Genomic DNA, 14,102 nt, shown 5'->3' on the forward strand with positions numbered 1-14,102 from the left:
CCCGTGTGCCCAGCCTGGGCGAGACAGGGTCTGCCTGAGGCCACAGAGGGCCGAGGAGGGACAAAGCTCATGATGGGAGCTCAGGAAACTCCTGTAGGAGGAACAGACTGAAGCTGTTGGGGCAGGAGCTGGGGTTGGGAGACAGGAAGAAGGAAGCGGGCTAGCTTTCATCGAAGGCTGGAGGTGGGGGAGGGCCACAACGGGAATGCTGAGGTGTGGCCCTGGTAGGTGGTCGGGTGCGGGTGGGAGGACTTGGGTGAGGACGGAAGCAGAGTCACTTTGTTTGGTTTATGGGTTGTTTTTTTTTTTACTTTTTGGGCCACACCCAGCGGGTGTGGGCGGGCGGGCGGGTTACTCCTGGCTCTGCACTCAGGAATCACCCCTGGCGGTGCTCAGAGGACCATGTGGGATGCTGGGAATTGAACCCGGGTCGGCCAAGTGCAAGGCAAACGCCCTACCCGCTGTGCTATTGCTCCAGCCAAGCAGAGTCACTTTGGCAGGACTTACTCCTTCTTTCACCCTCTTTTATTTGTTTTTGGGACCCCACCTAGGAGTGCTCAGGACTTACTCTTGGCCCTGAGGCCCCTCCAGCCCCTGACAATGCTCAGGCCCCAAATTAGCTTTTTTAAAAAAAAAAAATTGGGGGGATGGGCAACGATGCTCAGGGCTTGCTGTGTGCTCAGGGACCACTCCTGGTGGTGCTCAGGGTACCATACGCGGTGCCGGGGATTGAATCAAGAATCAACTCCATGCAAGGCAAGTGTCGTAACTCTGTGCCGTCTCTCGGCCTCTGGAAGAATTTGCTCTTGAACGGGATGGGCAGAGATATGGGTGCAGGGAGGAGAGGACTCGGGGATGGTCCTCCAGGATGTTTTTGGTTGTATTTTTCTTTTTGCAGTGCTGGAGATCGGAGCCACATAAAAGCCAATGCTCCCCCACTGAGTTCCTTCACCTGCCCTGCCCCGTCTCGGACCTGAGCGGCAGGAGCCTGGCACTGTTCTGACCCGAACCGGGGCCAAATCCGGGCCAAGCACAGGAGGAACGGGGTGGGCGGGGCCGGGCGGGCGCCCCGGCGTTTGATGTGGGATTTGTCAGCTGTCCAGGGCGAGATGTCAGCGAGGCAGTTGGAGATCTGAGTCTGGTGTTTGAGAGGAGATTAGGCGGAAGATGTAAATTTAGGAGTTGTCAGATCTAGGTGGTGTTTAAAGCCACGAGTCTGGATGAGATCAGCAGGAGAGAGAGTGCAGGGAAGAGAAGAGCACCGGGTGGGTCTCCCGCTTAGAGGTCAGGGGAAGAGACGACCACCAGAGAGGGAGCAGGTGTGAACATGAGCTGGGGGTGTGGGGACGGAGGGGCGCCCAGAGAGAGTCACAGCAGAGCCCACCTGCCTCTCCCTGCTTTCCCCTGCCCCAGAGAGCACCGTGGCCCCGAGCCCATCCTTTCCACCACACCTCATCACTGCAAAGGCCTGAGGCAGCAGTTGTGCCCTCCAGGGACTGCTGGGAACATGCCCAGAATGTTCCGACATTCCACCCACCTCATGCTCAGCCCTCATCCACTCTGTTCGCTCTCTCCTGCCCCACTCTCCCTGTCACTCCGCCCTGAGCAGGGCTATCCCCTTCCTCCCTCCACACTCTCTTCCTTAATGCCTGAGACAGAACTAGCCTCTGGGGGATGGAGCAATAGCACAACGGGTAGGGCGTTTGCCTTGCACTCGGCCGACCTGGGTTCAATTCCCAGCATCTCATATGGTCCCCCCAGCACCGCCAGGAGTAATTCCTGAGTGCAGAGCCAGCAGTAACCCCTGTGCATCGCCAGGTGTGACCCAAAAAGAAAAAAAAAAACGGTACCTCTAGTCACCCCATGTTGGAATAAATATGTGACTAGGAAGGAGAAGAAAACTGGCGGGAAATAGGGAGGCGCTAAGGGGAGCGCCTGGCCGGGAAGAAGGAAAGGGCAGTTGGCAGAGTCCAGAAGAGGCTGTGAGATGACACCAGTGAGGGTCTTGGCTGTCACATGAAGGGATTAGAACTGAGGAGGGACGAGAGATCCTTGGAAGGTCCTAGGTTGAGGAAATGGAGCGACCCGTTGGGGTTTGCGTCTTTCTGAGCCGTACTGGGTTCTGTTTGCGGCCGTGTCTGATTAGCTCCCACATCCGCTCGGCTCCGGGACGAGCAGGGGCGGGAAAGCAGGGCCCCCCACTCTGAGCAGGTTGGGGGCAGACACAGAGGCCCCAGAGAGCAGCAGCTCTGCTGGTTCCCCCACGTCTCCGTGAGGGCAATGAGGCTTGAATTAATGAGAGGTAATTATGGGCACCCGGATGGGCCTAAGTATAGCTCCGAGACAAAGGCAGCTGCTTCCCCGCCAGGCTGAGCCCTTCCTATATTAAGACGTCCCCAAGGTGAGGCTTCTGTCACCCCGGGGTGTTAGGTGACTGAGGGGCTGGAGCCAGGTGGCCGAGCCCCCCAACCAACAGCACTCAGCGTGAGTTTGATGCCTAGATCTTGCTCCCTTGGACCCCAGCTGGACGAGAGGGGAGAGGGGACCGAGTCCTGTGAGGGTGAGAGGCAGGACAAGGCAGCCAGATGTGCCACCTTCCAGAGCCCTCTGCCAACCCCGTGGCTCAGGGCACTGTGCGCGGAGAAACCAAGGCACCTGGTGGCAGCCCAGAGACCAGCGACTGGATGCAGACTGCCCCACGAGGGAGCGGGGCCTTGGCAGGCGCACGTCCCTGGCTGCAGGGCCTGGAGGAAGCCAGCGGTGACTTGGCTGCTCTTGTCTAGTGGGGGCCTGAAGTCCCATCCTGTTGGGGAGATCTGGGCAGCCCCCCACAACACCCATACCCACCTCCTTCCCCAGATCCTTTCTCCTTCTTCTGCCCCCAGATGAGAACTGTGCCTCACCCCACCTCACCCCCCCGCTTGTAAGTAGGTCTTGAGAACCTGAACTTGTGTTCTCTCTTTTTTTTTTTTTTAAAGAAATATTTTATTGAACCACCGTGAAAACAAAAAAATACAAAGCTTTCAGGTTTAAGTCACAGTCAAATACTGATTAAACCACCATCCCTTCACCAGTGCACCCGTTCCACAACCAAGAACCCCAATACACCCCCCTCCCACCCCACCCCCATCTAAGTAGTTGATGATATTCCCATTATTCTCTCTATATATTGAGTACATTTCATATTTCCATACAGAACTCACTATTGTTGATTGGAAATTTTCCCCAACAATCAGGCCTGCTGAATAAGCATCATCTAATAATTTCTCTTCCTTGGTAAAAGTGAAGACTTTGAGTCCGCGCGGCCGCTATCGCTATCGCGGCCGCGCGGTTTTGGGTTTATAATACTTTAGATCAGTTCGCATTCAAAATGCATGGCTGCAAGAATCTGCTCTGGTGCCAAAATGGGTTAGGAGACCTCAGGATCACAGTCAGTAGGCGGGAGGTTCTGCTTCTCGTGCCGCGGCTCTTGGTTCATCTCTGGGCGGAAGGCGCGCCGGGAACACCTCCCCTCCCAGGATCACCTACAGGCTACGTCACTAAAGAAAGTCCTACCTCCTGGTGTAGGGGTCTTAGAGGTGGCTCTCACCGCGTGGCTGCTGCCGCTGCCGCCATTTTCGCTCAGAAAAATGGGGTGGAGAGGGAAAAAAATCCCTCCCCGGGCTGCACGAGGTTGTAGTTCAGTTCGCAGTCAAAATGCATGGCTGCAAGAATCTGCTCTGGTGCCAAAATGGGTTAGGAGACCTCAGGATCACAGTCAGTAGGCGGGAGGCTCTGCTTCTCGTGCCGCGGCTCTTGGTTCATCTCTGGGCGGAAGGCGCGCCGGGAACACCTCCCCTCCCAGGATCACCTACAGGCTACGTCACTAAAGAAAGTCCTACCTCCTGGTGTAGGGGTCTTAGAGGGTGGCTCTCACCGCGTGGCTGCTGCCGCTGCCGCCATTTTCGCTCAGAAAAATGGGGTGGAGAGGGAAAAAAATCCCTCCCCGGGCTGCACGAGGTTGTATGAACTTGTGTTCTCTTTTGGTGGAGAGAGAGAGGCGGAGGTCACACTGGCAGTGCTCAAAGCTCTGCACTCAGGAGTCGCTCTTGGCAATGCGCAGAGGGACCATGTGGGATGCTGGGGATCGAACCCAGGTCGGCCACCTGCGAGGCAAAATGCCCTCCTCACTGTATTACTGCGCCAGCCCCCTGAACTCCTCTTCTTGTGGCTCTAATAGGCTGGGGCTGCTGAAAAGAAAGGAGCCCAGCCATGCTAATAAGGAAGGCAAGTCCACGGCAGCCCAGGGAATACTGGAAGGCACAGCCTACCCCAAATCCACAGAGGCAGAGTGAAGGCATACATTCAACTAGCTCTCTGTCTGATAAGGGGCTGACATCCAGGATAGATATGGAACTTCTGCAACCCGACCCAAAATTAATAAAAGAAATGGCCAGTACCCAGTTCAGTGTCAGGCAAAGGATTGAAATAGATGGGCTCCCCCGAAGACAGGTGTGCGCCAAGCACGGCCAATTGCATGCTCAGCATTGTCAGTCCTCAGACAACTGGGACTCAGAACCTTAAGGTGCTCAGTCACACCTGCAAGGCTGGGCAGAAGGGTTTTGTATTTGGGGTGGGAGGGGAGTTTGGGTCACACCCCTGGTAGTGCCCAGGGGACCCAGTGATGGAGCTGGAGCTGGGTGAGTGTCAGGCGAGTGCCTTACTCCTGTCATCGCTGATCTGGGCATGAGTGTCTTACAGAGGTCAAAGAATACGTGTTGATGAGGACATGGAGGAATTTAACTCTGTACCCTGCAGAAAGATTGGTCAGTAGGTTACTCTGCTGTCTAAAAGAACCTCGCCTTTCCTCACAAAGTGAAGGTCTCCTCAGACCAGACACTTCAGGCTCATCTGCAGTTGGCCCCCAGATCCCGTGTTCTGTTGGTAGAAAAGAAATGTAGGATTGTGATGTTCTTACTCTTCTTTGAGTACACATGTGTTTTTGAAGGATTTCAGTCTGATACTCCCAATGGATGATACATTTAATTTATTTCCTTTTTGTGTGTGTTTTTTTAATTTATATTACTTGTGTTTTTGAAGGATTCGAGTCTAATACTCCCAATGAACTATACATTTGATGTATGTTCTTTCTTTTCTTTTCCTTTTGGTTGAGGGAAGCCACCCAGAGTGGCTCAGGAACTACCAGGGTTGCACCGTGGGACGCCAGGATCAAATCCAGCTCAGGTGCATGCTCAGCACACACCCTAACTATTGTACTATCTCTAGGCCCCCACTGTGAATGCCTTTAATGCCACCGAGCTTCTTCTTTGGGGGTCGAGCTTTTTGGCTTTTTGGGTCACACCCGGCGGTGCACAGGGGTTACTCCTGGCTCTGCATTAAGGAATTACTCCTGGCAGTGCTCGGGGGACCATATAGGGTGCTGGGAATTGAACCTGGGTCGGCCACATGCAAGGCAAATGCTGTAGTATCGCTCCAGCCTCCAGTGCCACTGAGCATTACACTGATAAGTGGTCAGCGGGCATACTTGATATCATGTATAATTTCCCACACTAAAAAGGAAGCCCGTGGAAACAGATGGGTAGGTGCAGAGAGCCAGAAAATGGACTGATTACTGCTATATGCGTGGAGGAAGTGGGCGCAGGGTGTAACTGTTTACTTGGGAGAGGGTTTCCTTTGGAGTTTACGAAAATGTTTTGCAAGGATATTGAAAATAGTAAGGATTTGGCATTGTGAGTACTAAATGTCATTGGACTGTAAAGGGTAATTAGCATTATGTTAAGGGTAATTAGTATTGTTATATGACTTTTATCTCATTTTCTAAAGCAGGGATCAGGGCTGGAAAAATAGTACAGGGTTTCTGGTGCTTACTTTGCATGCATCCAACACAAGTTTGTTTCCCAGCACCACATGGTCCTCCAAACATTGCCTGGAGTACCTTCTTTGAGCACTACTGGGTGTGGCCCCAAATTCCCCAGATTAATTATAAATGCGGGAATGAGGCCAGGGAGATGGCTCAAAGGGCTGGAGCACTTGCTTTGTAAGCAGCAGTGCTGGTCAATCCCAGGCAGCGAATGATCCCTGAGCAGCACCCAAAGTGGCCCTCAGACACTTCCAGGTGTGCCTAACCCCCAAGAAAATGGGCCTGATTACCTGTGGGGAAATAAAATCCACTGTAATAAATACTCAGTAGGGACGAATAGCCCCTGCAATGACACGTTTATTAGAATGTAAGAAACTCAGATATAAAAGCGTTAACTTCCCAACTCTCAAAGGTGGACATTGGTGGTAGAGAAAAAGAACAGAGACGTCAGGCAAGGGCTCGGTCCTGGACTCCCAAACTGACCCTATGCCAAGCACAGCAACCCTCAAGGGAAGGAGACCACCCCCTTCTGAAGAATCCAGGCACAATCCAAGGGACGCATCTCATTGGCTGGCAAGGAGCCTTTCTCCATCTCTGAGCCAGTCAGTGCTCTGATTGGCCAGGCTTGGGTCGCAGAGTTCAGATCAGCCAGGCTTGGGACGCGGGTCTCTGATTGGCCAGGCTTGGGACGGCAGGGCTCTGATTGGCCAGGCTCCACCTAGACCTAAGGCGCTGAGTTCAGAGTGGAATCATTTCACAGGAACTCTGGGGACTCCTGTAAAGGGAATGGACACTGAAGGAGGGGAGAGGGAAGAATTGAAGGAGAGACCCAGGTTTCTGGCAGGAGCCTCCACTGGGAGACGCTGTGGCATTTCCCTGACCCAGGGACTTTTTTGGGCCCGCACAGATCCCTGGGGTGTACCGGCATTTGGAGCACGCAAGGAGAACAGGCATCAAGGGTCCCAGGAAGAAAAGGAAAGAGACTGTTTTAACAACGAGGGCCCAGACACAGAAAGGAAAACAGCTGGGTCACTTCTGGTCACAAAGTATCCAGTACCTCCCTGGGGGCGATGGCCGCTGCTGGGTCTCCTTTATTCCCAGGAACCCGGGACTGGAGCAGGGCTTGTCCCCTGGGGAAGGAGGCTGTGCCAGCACCCCGGAGTCCACTGAACACTTGTCCCGCCTTCCCAGACCCATTTGTCACTGCCCTGTCAGAGAGACACGTGGAGCTGAAGCCCGCTTCTCCTTGGGAGGGCTGGAGAAGGTGCCCTGAGCAGCGAGAGCTCAGCATGGTGCAGTTCTGGGGCAGGGCCAGCCCTCCGCTCCAGCGCCCCGGGGAGTCAGCCCTGCCCGTGTTCCTTGGCCTTACCCGGGTGGACATCAAGGACATCGCACTGCAGCGCTAAGCATCCCAGCTCAGAGATGGCTGTGGTCCTGAGGGGACATGAAGAGGACCAGAAAGTAGAGGCACCGCACATGCTGGGAGGAAAGCAGCTCAGATGGAGAAGGGACCACCAAGTAAAGGGTGCTTGGAGGGCCCTCGGGAGGGGAGATGCAAGCTGAACGTAGACTACAGATGGAACATGATGGCCACTCAACACCTCTATTGCAAACCACAACACCCAAAAAGGAGAGAGAGAGCGAAAGGGAATGCCCTGCCAGAGGCGGGGTGGGGTGGGGGGGATGGATGGGGGTGGTGGGAGGGATACTGGGATCATTGGTGGTGGAGAATGGGCACTGGTGGAAGGATGGGTACTCGATCATTGTATGACTGAAACATAAGCACGAAAGTTTGTACATCTGTAATCGTACCTCACAGTGATTAATTTAAAAATTTTTTAAAAAGAAAAAAAAAAGTAGAGGCATCGGAGGACATGGGGGTGCTTTTTTGCATTTGCCAGAAATTGTCTTCAGCGGGTGGGAGTGATAGTACAGCAGGTAGGGTACTTACTGTGCACGTAGCAACCCTGGTTCAATCCCTGGCACCCCATACGGTGCCCCCCAAGCCCTGCCAGGAGCAATTCTGGAGTGCAGAGTCAGGAGTATGCCTAAGTATTAAGTATTATCTGGTGTGCCCCTCACACACAACGAGAGAGAGAGAGAGAGAGAGAGAGAGAGAGAGAGAGAGAGAGAGATTGAGAAGAGAGAGATTGAGTTTCCTCCAGAGGGAGCTGTTCCTGGCTAGGCAGAGGGAAGCTTCTTGAATACTCAGGATACCCATGGGATGGTTGAGTGATCTATTCTACCTTGGTTAATATTGCTGCTCCAGGCCTCAATTTCTCCATTCATGAAATGGGCATGATGCCGCCACACCCTGCTGTCAGGAGGCTGGGACATAATGGAGATGAAGATACCATCCAGGCCGAGGGAGGGCTCAGAAAGCTGCCGGCAGACACGGACATGCTTCCTGGGGAACTGATCACCCCAGAACCCCATCCCTCAGGGGCCCTGTCTCTGAGAGGAGAGCCCAGTGGGCACCCGGAAGCAAAGTGTAGCTCATAGAGATGGGGAGGGTCCAGGTGTGTAATATCGGGTCGGGGCGGGCTCTGAGCACTGTTGTTGGGCAGTTGTCAGCGTCCCTAGAAATGAGTCTCAGGCCCCGGAGTGGGTGGTGCCTGCCAGCCCGGGACAATCGGGCTCAGTGGAGAAGGGAGAGGAGCTGAGCCTCGCAGCGCCGGCACACGTGTGATCCTGCCCCTGCACACGTGTGATCCTGAGGAGCTGTTTCAGCCGGGGGCCTGTCTCCGCTGTGTTGGGTGGAGTTTCTCCTTAGCCAAGGGTCTCTCAGGCTTGGATCCACTCGGCTGGGGCTTTTCCCGTGAGATAATTCTGAGAGGTGGGATGGAGTCTCAGGCCCTCGGCCCATGGCTGCTGTATCAGTCTCTGCTGCTGTGACAAATAACTCCAAACTTACAGGCTCAAAACCACCCCGATTTGGGGCCAAGGAGAAGGCTCAGGGGGCTGGAGGCAGACAGTGTTCAGTGCCCCCTGCCCGGCCCCCAGTGGATCCCTGGCCCCTGTGGCTGACTGAGCACACACAGACACAACACCACACCACACAGATATACAGACACAATACTACACATCACAACACAGAATACCACACACCATACACACACAGACATAACACCACACAACACACACAGACACAACACCACACACCACACACAGATACAACACCACACCACACAGAGATACAGACACAACACTACACACCACACAGAGAGAGAATACCACACACCACACACACAGACACAACACCACACACCACAACACCACACACAGACACAACATCACACACCACACTCATACACAGACACAACACCACACACACACAACAGCACACCACACATACACAACACCACACACACACATCACCAAAAATCCAAGGTCTACAACAGGCCCTGGGCCACATTCCCTCAGGAGGCCCCGGGGGAGAAGGCAATGCCTGAGCTCCACCCCTGCCCCGGCCTCCTGCCTTCGTCCTCTGCCCAGCTCAGATAAGACGATATAGCCACCAGTTCTGGGCCCTCGGACACGGTCATTTTGGGGGGCCATTTTTCTGGGCTTCTGGCCCAGCCCCTCTGAGAGTCCTCTCCCCGGAGCCTCCCTCAGCTCCGCAGGACCCTCTTCTCTCTCACACAGACCCTGCACGCCTTGAACAAATGCCAGCCCGAGTGTCAGCCTCATGGCGCTGGGGCTTCAAGCCTCACTGACCTCCCGTGGCACAGAGGGGAAGACCCAGGCCTGGAAAAGGAAAGACTGCCTGGAGGCTGGGGACTGATGTTTCCAGAAGGTTCCTAGCTAGAAGCCCCAACAAGTCCAGCAACCCCGTTTTACCAATGGGGAAACTGAGGCATGGAGGTGCCGCCTAGAGTCCATGCTTTCCTGAGTGTGTGCTTCGGCCCCATCATCTGCCCTCCTAGAGCCGAGAGCTCTGCTCACAGTTATGGGGGTGGAGGGCCGCACGGGTCATGGGTGAAGGGTCCTGTTGTCCTCTGACCTCTGCAGCTGCCCACCCCCCCACACACACACGGCCACATGCACCCTCAGAAGACCACTGTGGGGGACAGAGTGGGGTTTTGCAGGGGTCCACAGAAGGCTTCCTCTGCTGAGACCAAGAGTTGAGTAGCATGAGTCAGGCAGGGCCCGCCCTAGAGCACAGGCACCAGCCTTATTCGGCCCTCCATCCCCTTACAGGAGCCTGCTCTGTGCTCCCCAGCTGCACCCAGGGCTCCCCCGCCCTGGTTCCAGCACCCCTGCAGGGGAGCACAGCCCACTGTTGAGGCAGGAAGGCGGGAAAGGCGCGCCTCGGCCTTCTGTCCATGTTGCTCAGACGAGGCTGGAGTCGGGTTCCCGTTCACTGGAGCCTCCGTCCCTCTTCACTGAACCCTGACTAGGGGGCTTGGGGGCCATGGAGTTCCTTGCCCAAGGAAGGGGGGTCAGACCTGCTTCCAGGACCACCCCCAGATCCTTCCGGGGAGGGGGACTACACTGCAGCTGGGTGTGCTACCCAGACTAAGGGGTGGATGTTTGGGGACACGCAGCTTGAGCACATCTCCTGGTGAGGAAGTCAGAATGGAGGCATGCGGGAGGGAGACAGCTCCCCACCCCCATTCCACCGCAGGACTCAGACGGGAGGTCTGGGTAGGGGGGCAGAAACGGGCCCAAGGAGGGAGAGCTGGGCCCAGCCCCTCTTGTGCCGCTCCCATGCGCCCGTGGGCCGGAGCTCTAGCTGTGGTCGATGCTGACACTGGGAGCTGCATCGTCAGAAACCCTCCCAGCTCTGAAACCTGTGGCCATCGGGCTGTCCTTCCAGCACCCCGTCCCCCGTGTCCCCTCTGTGTCACTGATGCCTCTGTGTCTTCTCTCCCCAGGAGAGCCGCCGCCCGGGACAGGCCACCCGGGCGCCCCGATAGGGGACGGCCCCTGCCCTGAGGGCCGGGATCATGAAAGGCCTCGGTGACAGCCGCCCCCGCCACCTCTCCGACAGCCTGGACCCCCCTCACGAGCCCTTGTTCGCGGGGCCTGACCGCAACCCCTACCTGCTGTCGCCCACCGAGGCCTTCACCCGGGAGGCCCGATTCCCCGGCCCCACCACCCTGCCCGGGGATGGGCTCTTCCCGCTCAGCAACCAGCTGCCCGCACCCAGCAGCACCTTCCCCCGCATCCACTACAACTCCCACTTCGAGGTGCCGGAGGAGAGCCCCTTCCCCAGCCACGCCCAGGCCACCAAGATCAACCGGCTGCCGGCCAACCTCCTGGACCAGTTCGAGAAGCAGCTGCCCATCCACCGAGATGGCTTCAGCACGCTCCAGTTCCCCCGCGGGGAGGCCAAGGCCCGGGGCGAGAGCCCGGGCCGCATCCGCCACCTGGTACACTCGGTCCAGCGGCTCTTCTTCACCAAGGCGCCCTCTCTGGAGGGCACGGCGGGCAAGGTTGGGGCCAATGGCAGCAAGAAAGGCGGCCTGGAGGACAGCAAGGGCCGCCGGGCCAAGAGCAAGGAGCGGGCCAAGGCTGGCGAGCCCAAGAGGCGCAGCCGCTCCAACATCTCGGGCTGGTGGAGCTCCGACGACAACCTGGACGGTGAGGGAGGCGCCTTCCGCGGCCCCGGGCCCGCCTCCGGGCTGATGACGCTCGGCCGCCAGCCGGAGCGCAGCCAGCCCCGCTACTTCATGCACGCCTACAACACCATCAGCGGGCACATGCTCAAGGCCGCCAAGACCACCGCCTCGGAGCTGACGGCCCCGCCGCCCCCGCCCGCGCCCCCCGCCACCTGCCCCAGCCTGGGCGTGGGTACCGACACCAACTATGTCAAACGGGGCTCCTGGTCCACGCTGACCCTCAGCCACGCCCACGAGGTCTGTCAGAAGACCTCAGCTACCCTGGATAAGAGCCTGCTCAAGTCCAAATCCTGCCACCAGGGGCTCGCCTACCATTACCTGCAGGTGGGTCCCTGTGAACACTGGGCGTGGGCTGAGGGGCACAGGGAGGATTCCGGTTGGGAGGCACAGGGGGGAATTCCTTCCATGGGTCCTGCTCTCAGCAGACTCGGACCAGGGGCCCTTCAGTGCTGAGGGTGTTTTAGAAGCATGTATTTGGAGAGTGCCAGGGACTGAGCCCAGACAGAGGGAGCAAATCCTCCAGCACTGAGCCTCAGCCCTGGCTCCAGCCCCCACTCTTTACAAGACTGACGAGGAAGCTGTGTCGTCCACCCCACCCCCCCCCATACAGGACCACCTGCAGGGCATCCTGCTGCCCGCCCGCCTCTGCAGGTCCTGAGCACACAGACCCCATCAGATGCAGCTGTGTGTTCCCAAAGCCAGATTAAGGTGTGGCAAAGAGGAAGTGCCCAGAAAATGGGAAGGGGGAGGGTTGGTGAGCAGATGGATACCACAGTGAACAGAGCTGCCAGGAATAGGACTCAGTCCCAGTGATCAGGGTGCCAGGTGGGAAAAAAAACATGACCTGTTGTGTCCATACGACAGTGACCGAGCTCAGTGCCAGGGCAGGAGGACGCCCATCCCCTTTCAGTTTCTCCTCCAAATGTTTAGCAAGGGGCTTATTTCTCCACAAGGACTCTCTCCTGGAAAGTATCAGAAGGCTCCGATGTTGCTTTGCGACTCCAGTCATGGGGTGCATAAGGGCAGGGGGGGCTGTGAAGTGGGTGGGGCCAAGAGCAGAGCCTCAGAGAGATTCCCATTCATTCCCCTCTGGATAGAAGGACTTGGGGCTGGGGCGGGCTGGCTCGGGGACTCTCACAAGGCGGCAGCACGCACCTCACAGAGGCCAGAGCATGCAGGTGTGGCCAGAAACCAAAACCAAAGCAGCAGAGAGAGGCCCTTGTGTCGGTGCTCACCTCATCCGGGAGGCGAAGGGCAGCGCGGGTCTCAGCCGCCCACAGGTGCCTGTTGAACCAGCACCAAAGCCTGGGTTCTGATCCTTCTCTAGAAAATTCCAAGGTTCTCGTCCTTCTCTGTAAAATTCCAAAGACATTGAAACCCTGGGAAAGGCTACCTCTGTTTTTTTCATTAGAAGGAAAAGAAGTCCTGGGAGTATATTTCATATCGGTAAAGCTCTCATGGTTTACCATTTCTCAAGCCATTTCTCTAGTGTAGAATCGGCAGAGCATGTGTGTGACCTGGCTGCGTCTCAAAGGGCTCTAGCCTGACATGTGAAAATGATCCCAAAGACCAGGGGAAAAGGGTGGGGTGGGTCAGTAGCCCTGGGGCAGGTGCTCCCTGCTGGAGTGAGGGGAGGAGGGTGTCAGTGAGGGGGGTGTCGGGGGGAGCAGCAGGTTCTGAGCAGGAACATCCCTTCTCAAGGGCCAGGGAGGTAGAATGTGCAGGTGCCCGGGACTGACTGAGCAGCCAACTAGAGGGGATTGTCCAGCAGGGGTGGGAAGGCCAGCAGGGACCCTCTGCCACTGGGAATCAGCCACTGGACAGTGCACGCGCCACGCAGGAGGAGGTTTCTCTGTGGGCATGGCAGGGCCACAAGTGGTGGCGTGGATCTGCCACGTGCACCAAGCATGTGCACCGGGAGGTCCGTGGGTGAGTGAGAGCCTAGTGGATGTGTGTCTTCGCGGTATGGTGACCACTCCGCAGTGAGCTGGGCCCAGGTGGAGGCGTGGACACACACCGTGCATGGGAGAGGAGGGTGGGAGTAAAAGTGTATTCTTACCCTGGGGTGTCCACAGGGTGGATGGGCAGCTAGTATGGGCCTCCTCCAGCAGGTGCATGGCTCTGTCCTGGTCTCTGGCCATTAGGTAAATAAGAGGGGGTATGGTCCCTGGAAGTAGCCCAGGGACTACTTTCTGCCACTGCAGGCATGAGGGCCCCGGGCTCCCCTCACAGCTGTCATCTGTCATCTCACTTGCCCTTATCAGTGCGCCCAAGCGTGTGGGGGAGGGGGTTGGGGGAAGAGGGATCTGAGGTTCAGATGGGAAAACGGAGGCCCTTTTCAAGCTCACCTCCTTGACTGCCTGCCCAGTGGAAAGTCTCTCAGTGCCTGACCCTCTCCGTGGGTAAAGGAATATGGATGGCTCTGAAGACTTCCCACTCCATGCTGTATTCGAGTCCTCCCCACCCCCTCCCCGGGCCCCCTGATTCCACTGCTCAGAGCCTGCTGAAGCCCTCTTGAGGTCCTGCAGCCTTTGAGAGCAGGAAAGCCACGGGAACGAGGTGCGGAGAACTGGGTGGCTTAGTGCGGGGGCAACCCTGCCGGGGATCCCGCCACCCCG

At 56.9% G+C, this 14,102-nt stretch overlaps 1 protein-coding gene across 4 annotated transcripts in view; it reads left to right on the forward strand.

The window, feature by feature from the left end:
- Nucleotides 1–14,102, forward strand: part of DLGAP4 (DLG associated protein 4) — a 180,962-nt gene that overhangs the window by 99,114 nt on the left and 67,746 nt on the right. For all 4 annotated transcript variants that reach the window (XM_055138635.1, XM_055138634.1, XM_055138632.1 and 1 more), the window contains one exon: nt 10,738–11,808. In XM_055138635.1, coding sequence (XP_054994610.1) covers nt 10,810–11,808 — 999 coding nt within the window. In that variant the 5' untranslated portion in view covers nt 10,738–10,809. The remainder of the gene's footprint in view (nt 1–10,737; nt 11,809–14,102) is intronic.

The sequence above is a fragment of the Sorex araneus genome, chromosome 5, assembly GCF_027595985.1.
Source record: "Sorex araneus isolate mSorAra2 chromosome 5, mSorAra2.pri, whole genome shotgun sequence".
In the NCBI taxonomy this organism is placed as follows: domain Eukaryota; kingdom Metazoa; phylum Chordata; class Mammalia; order Eulipotyphla; family Soricidae; genus Sorex; species Sorex araneus.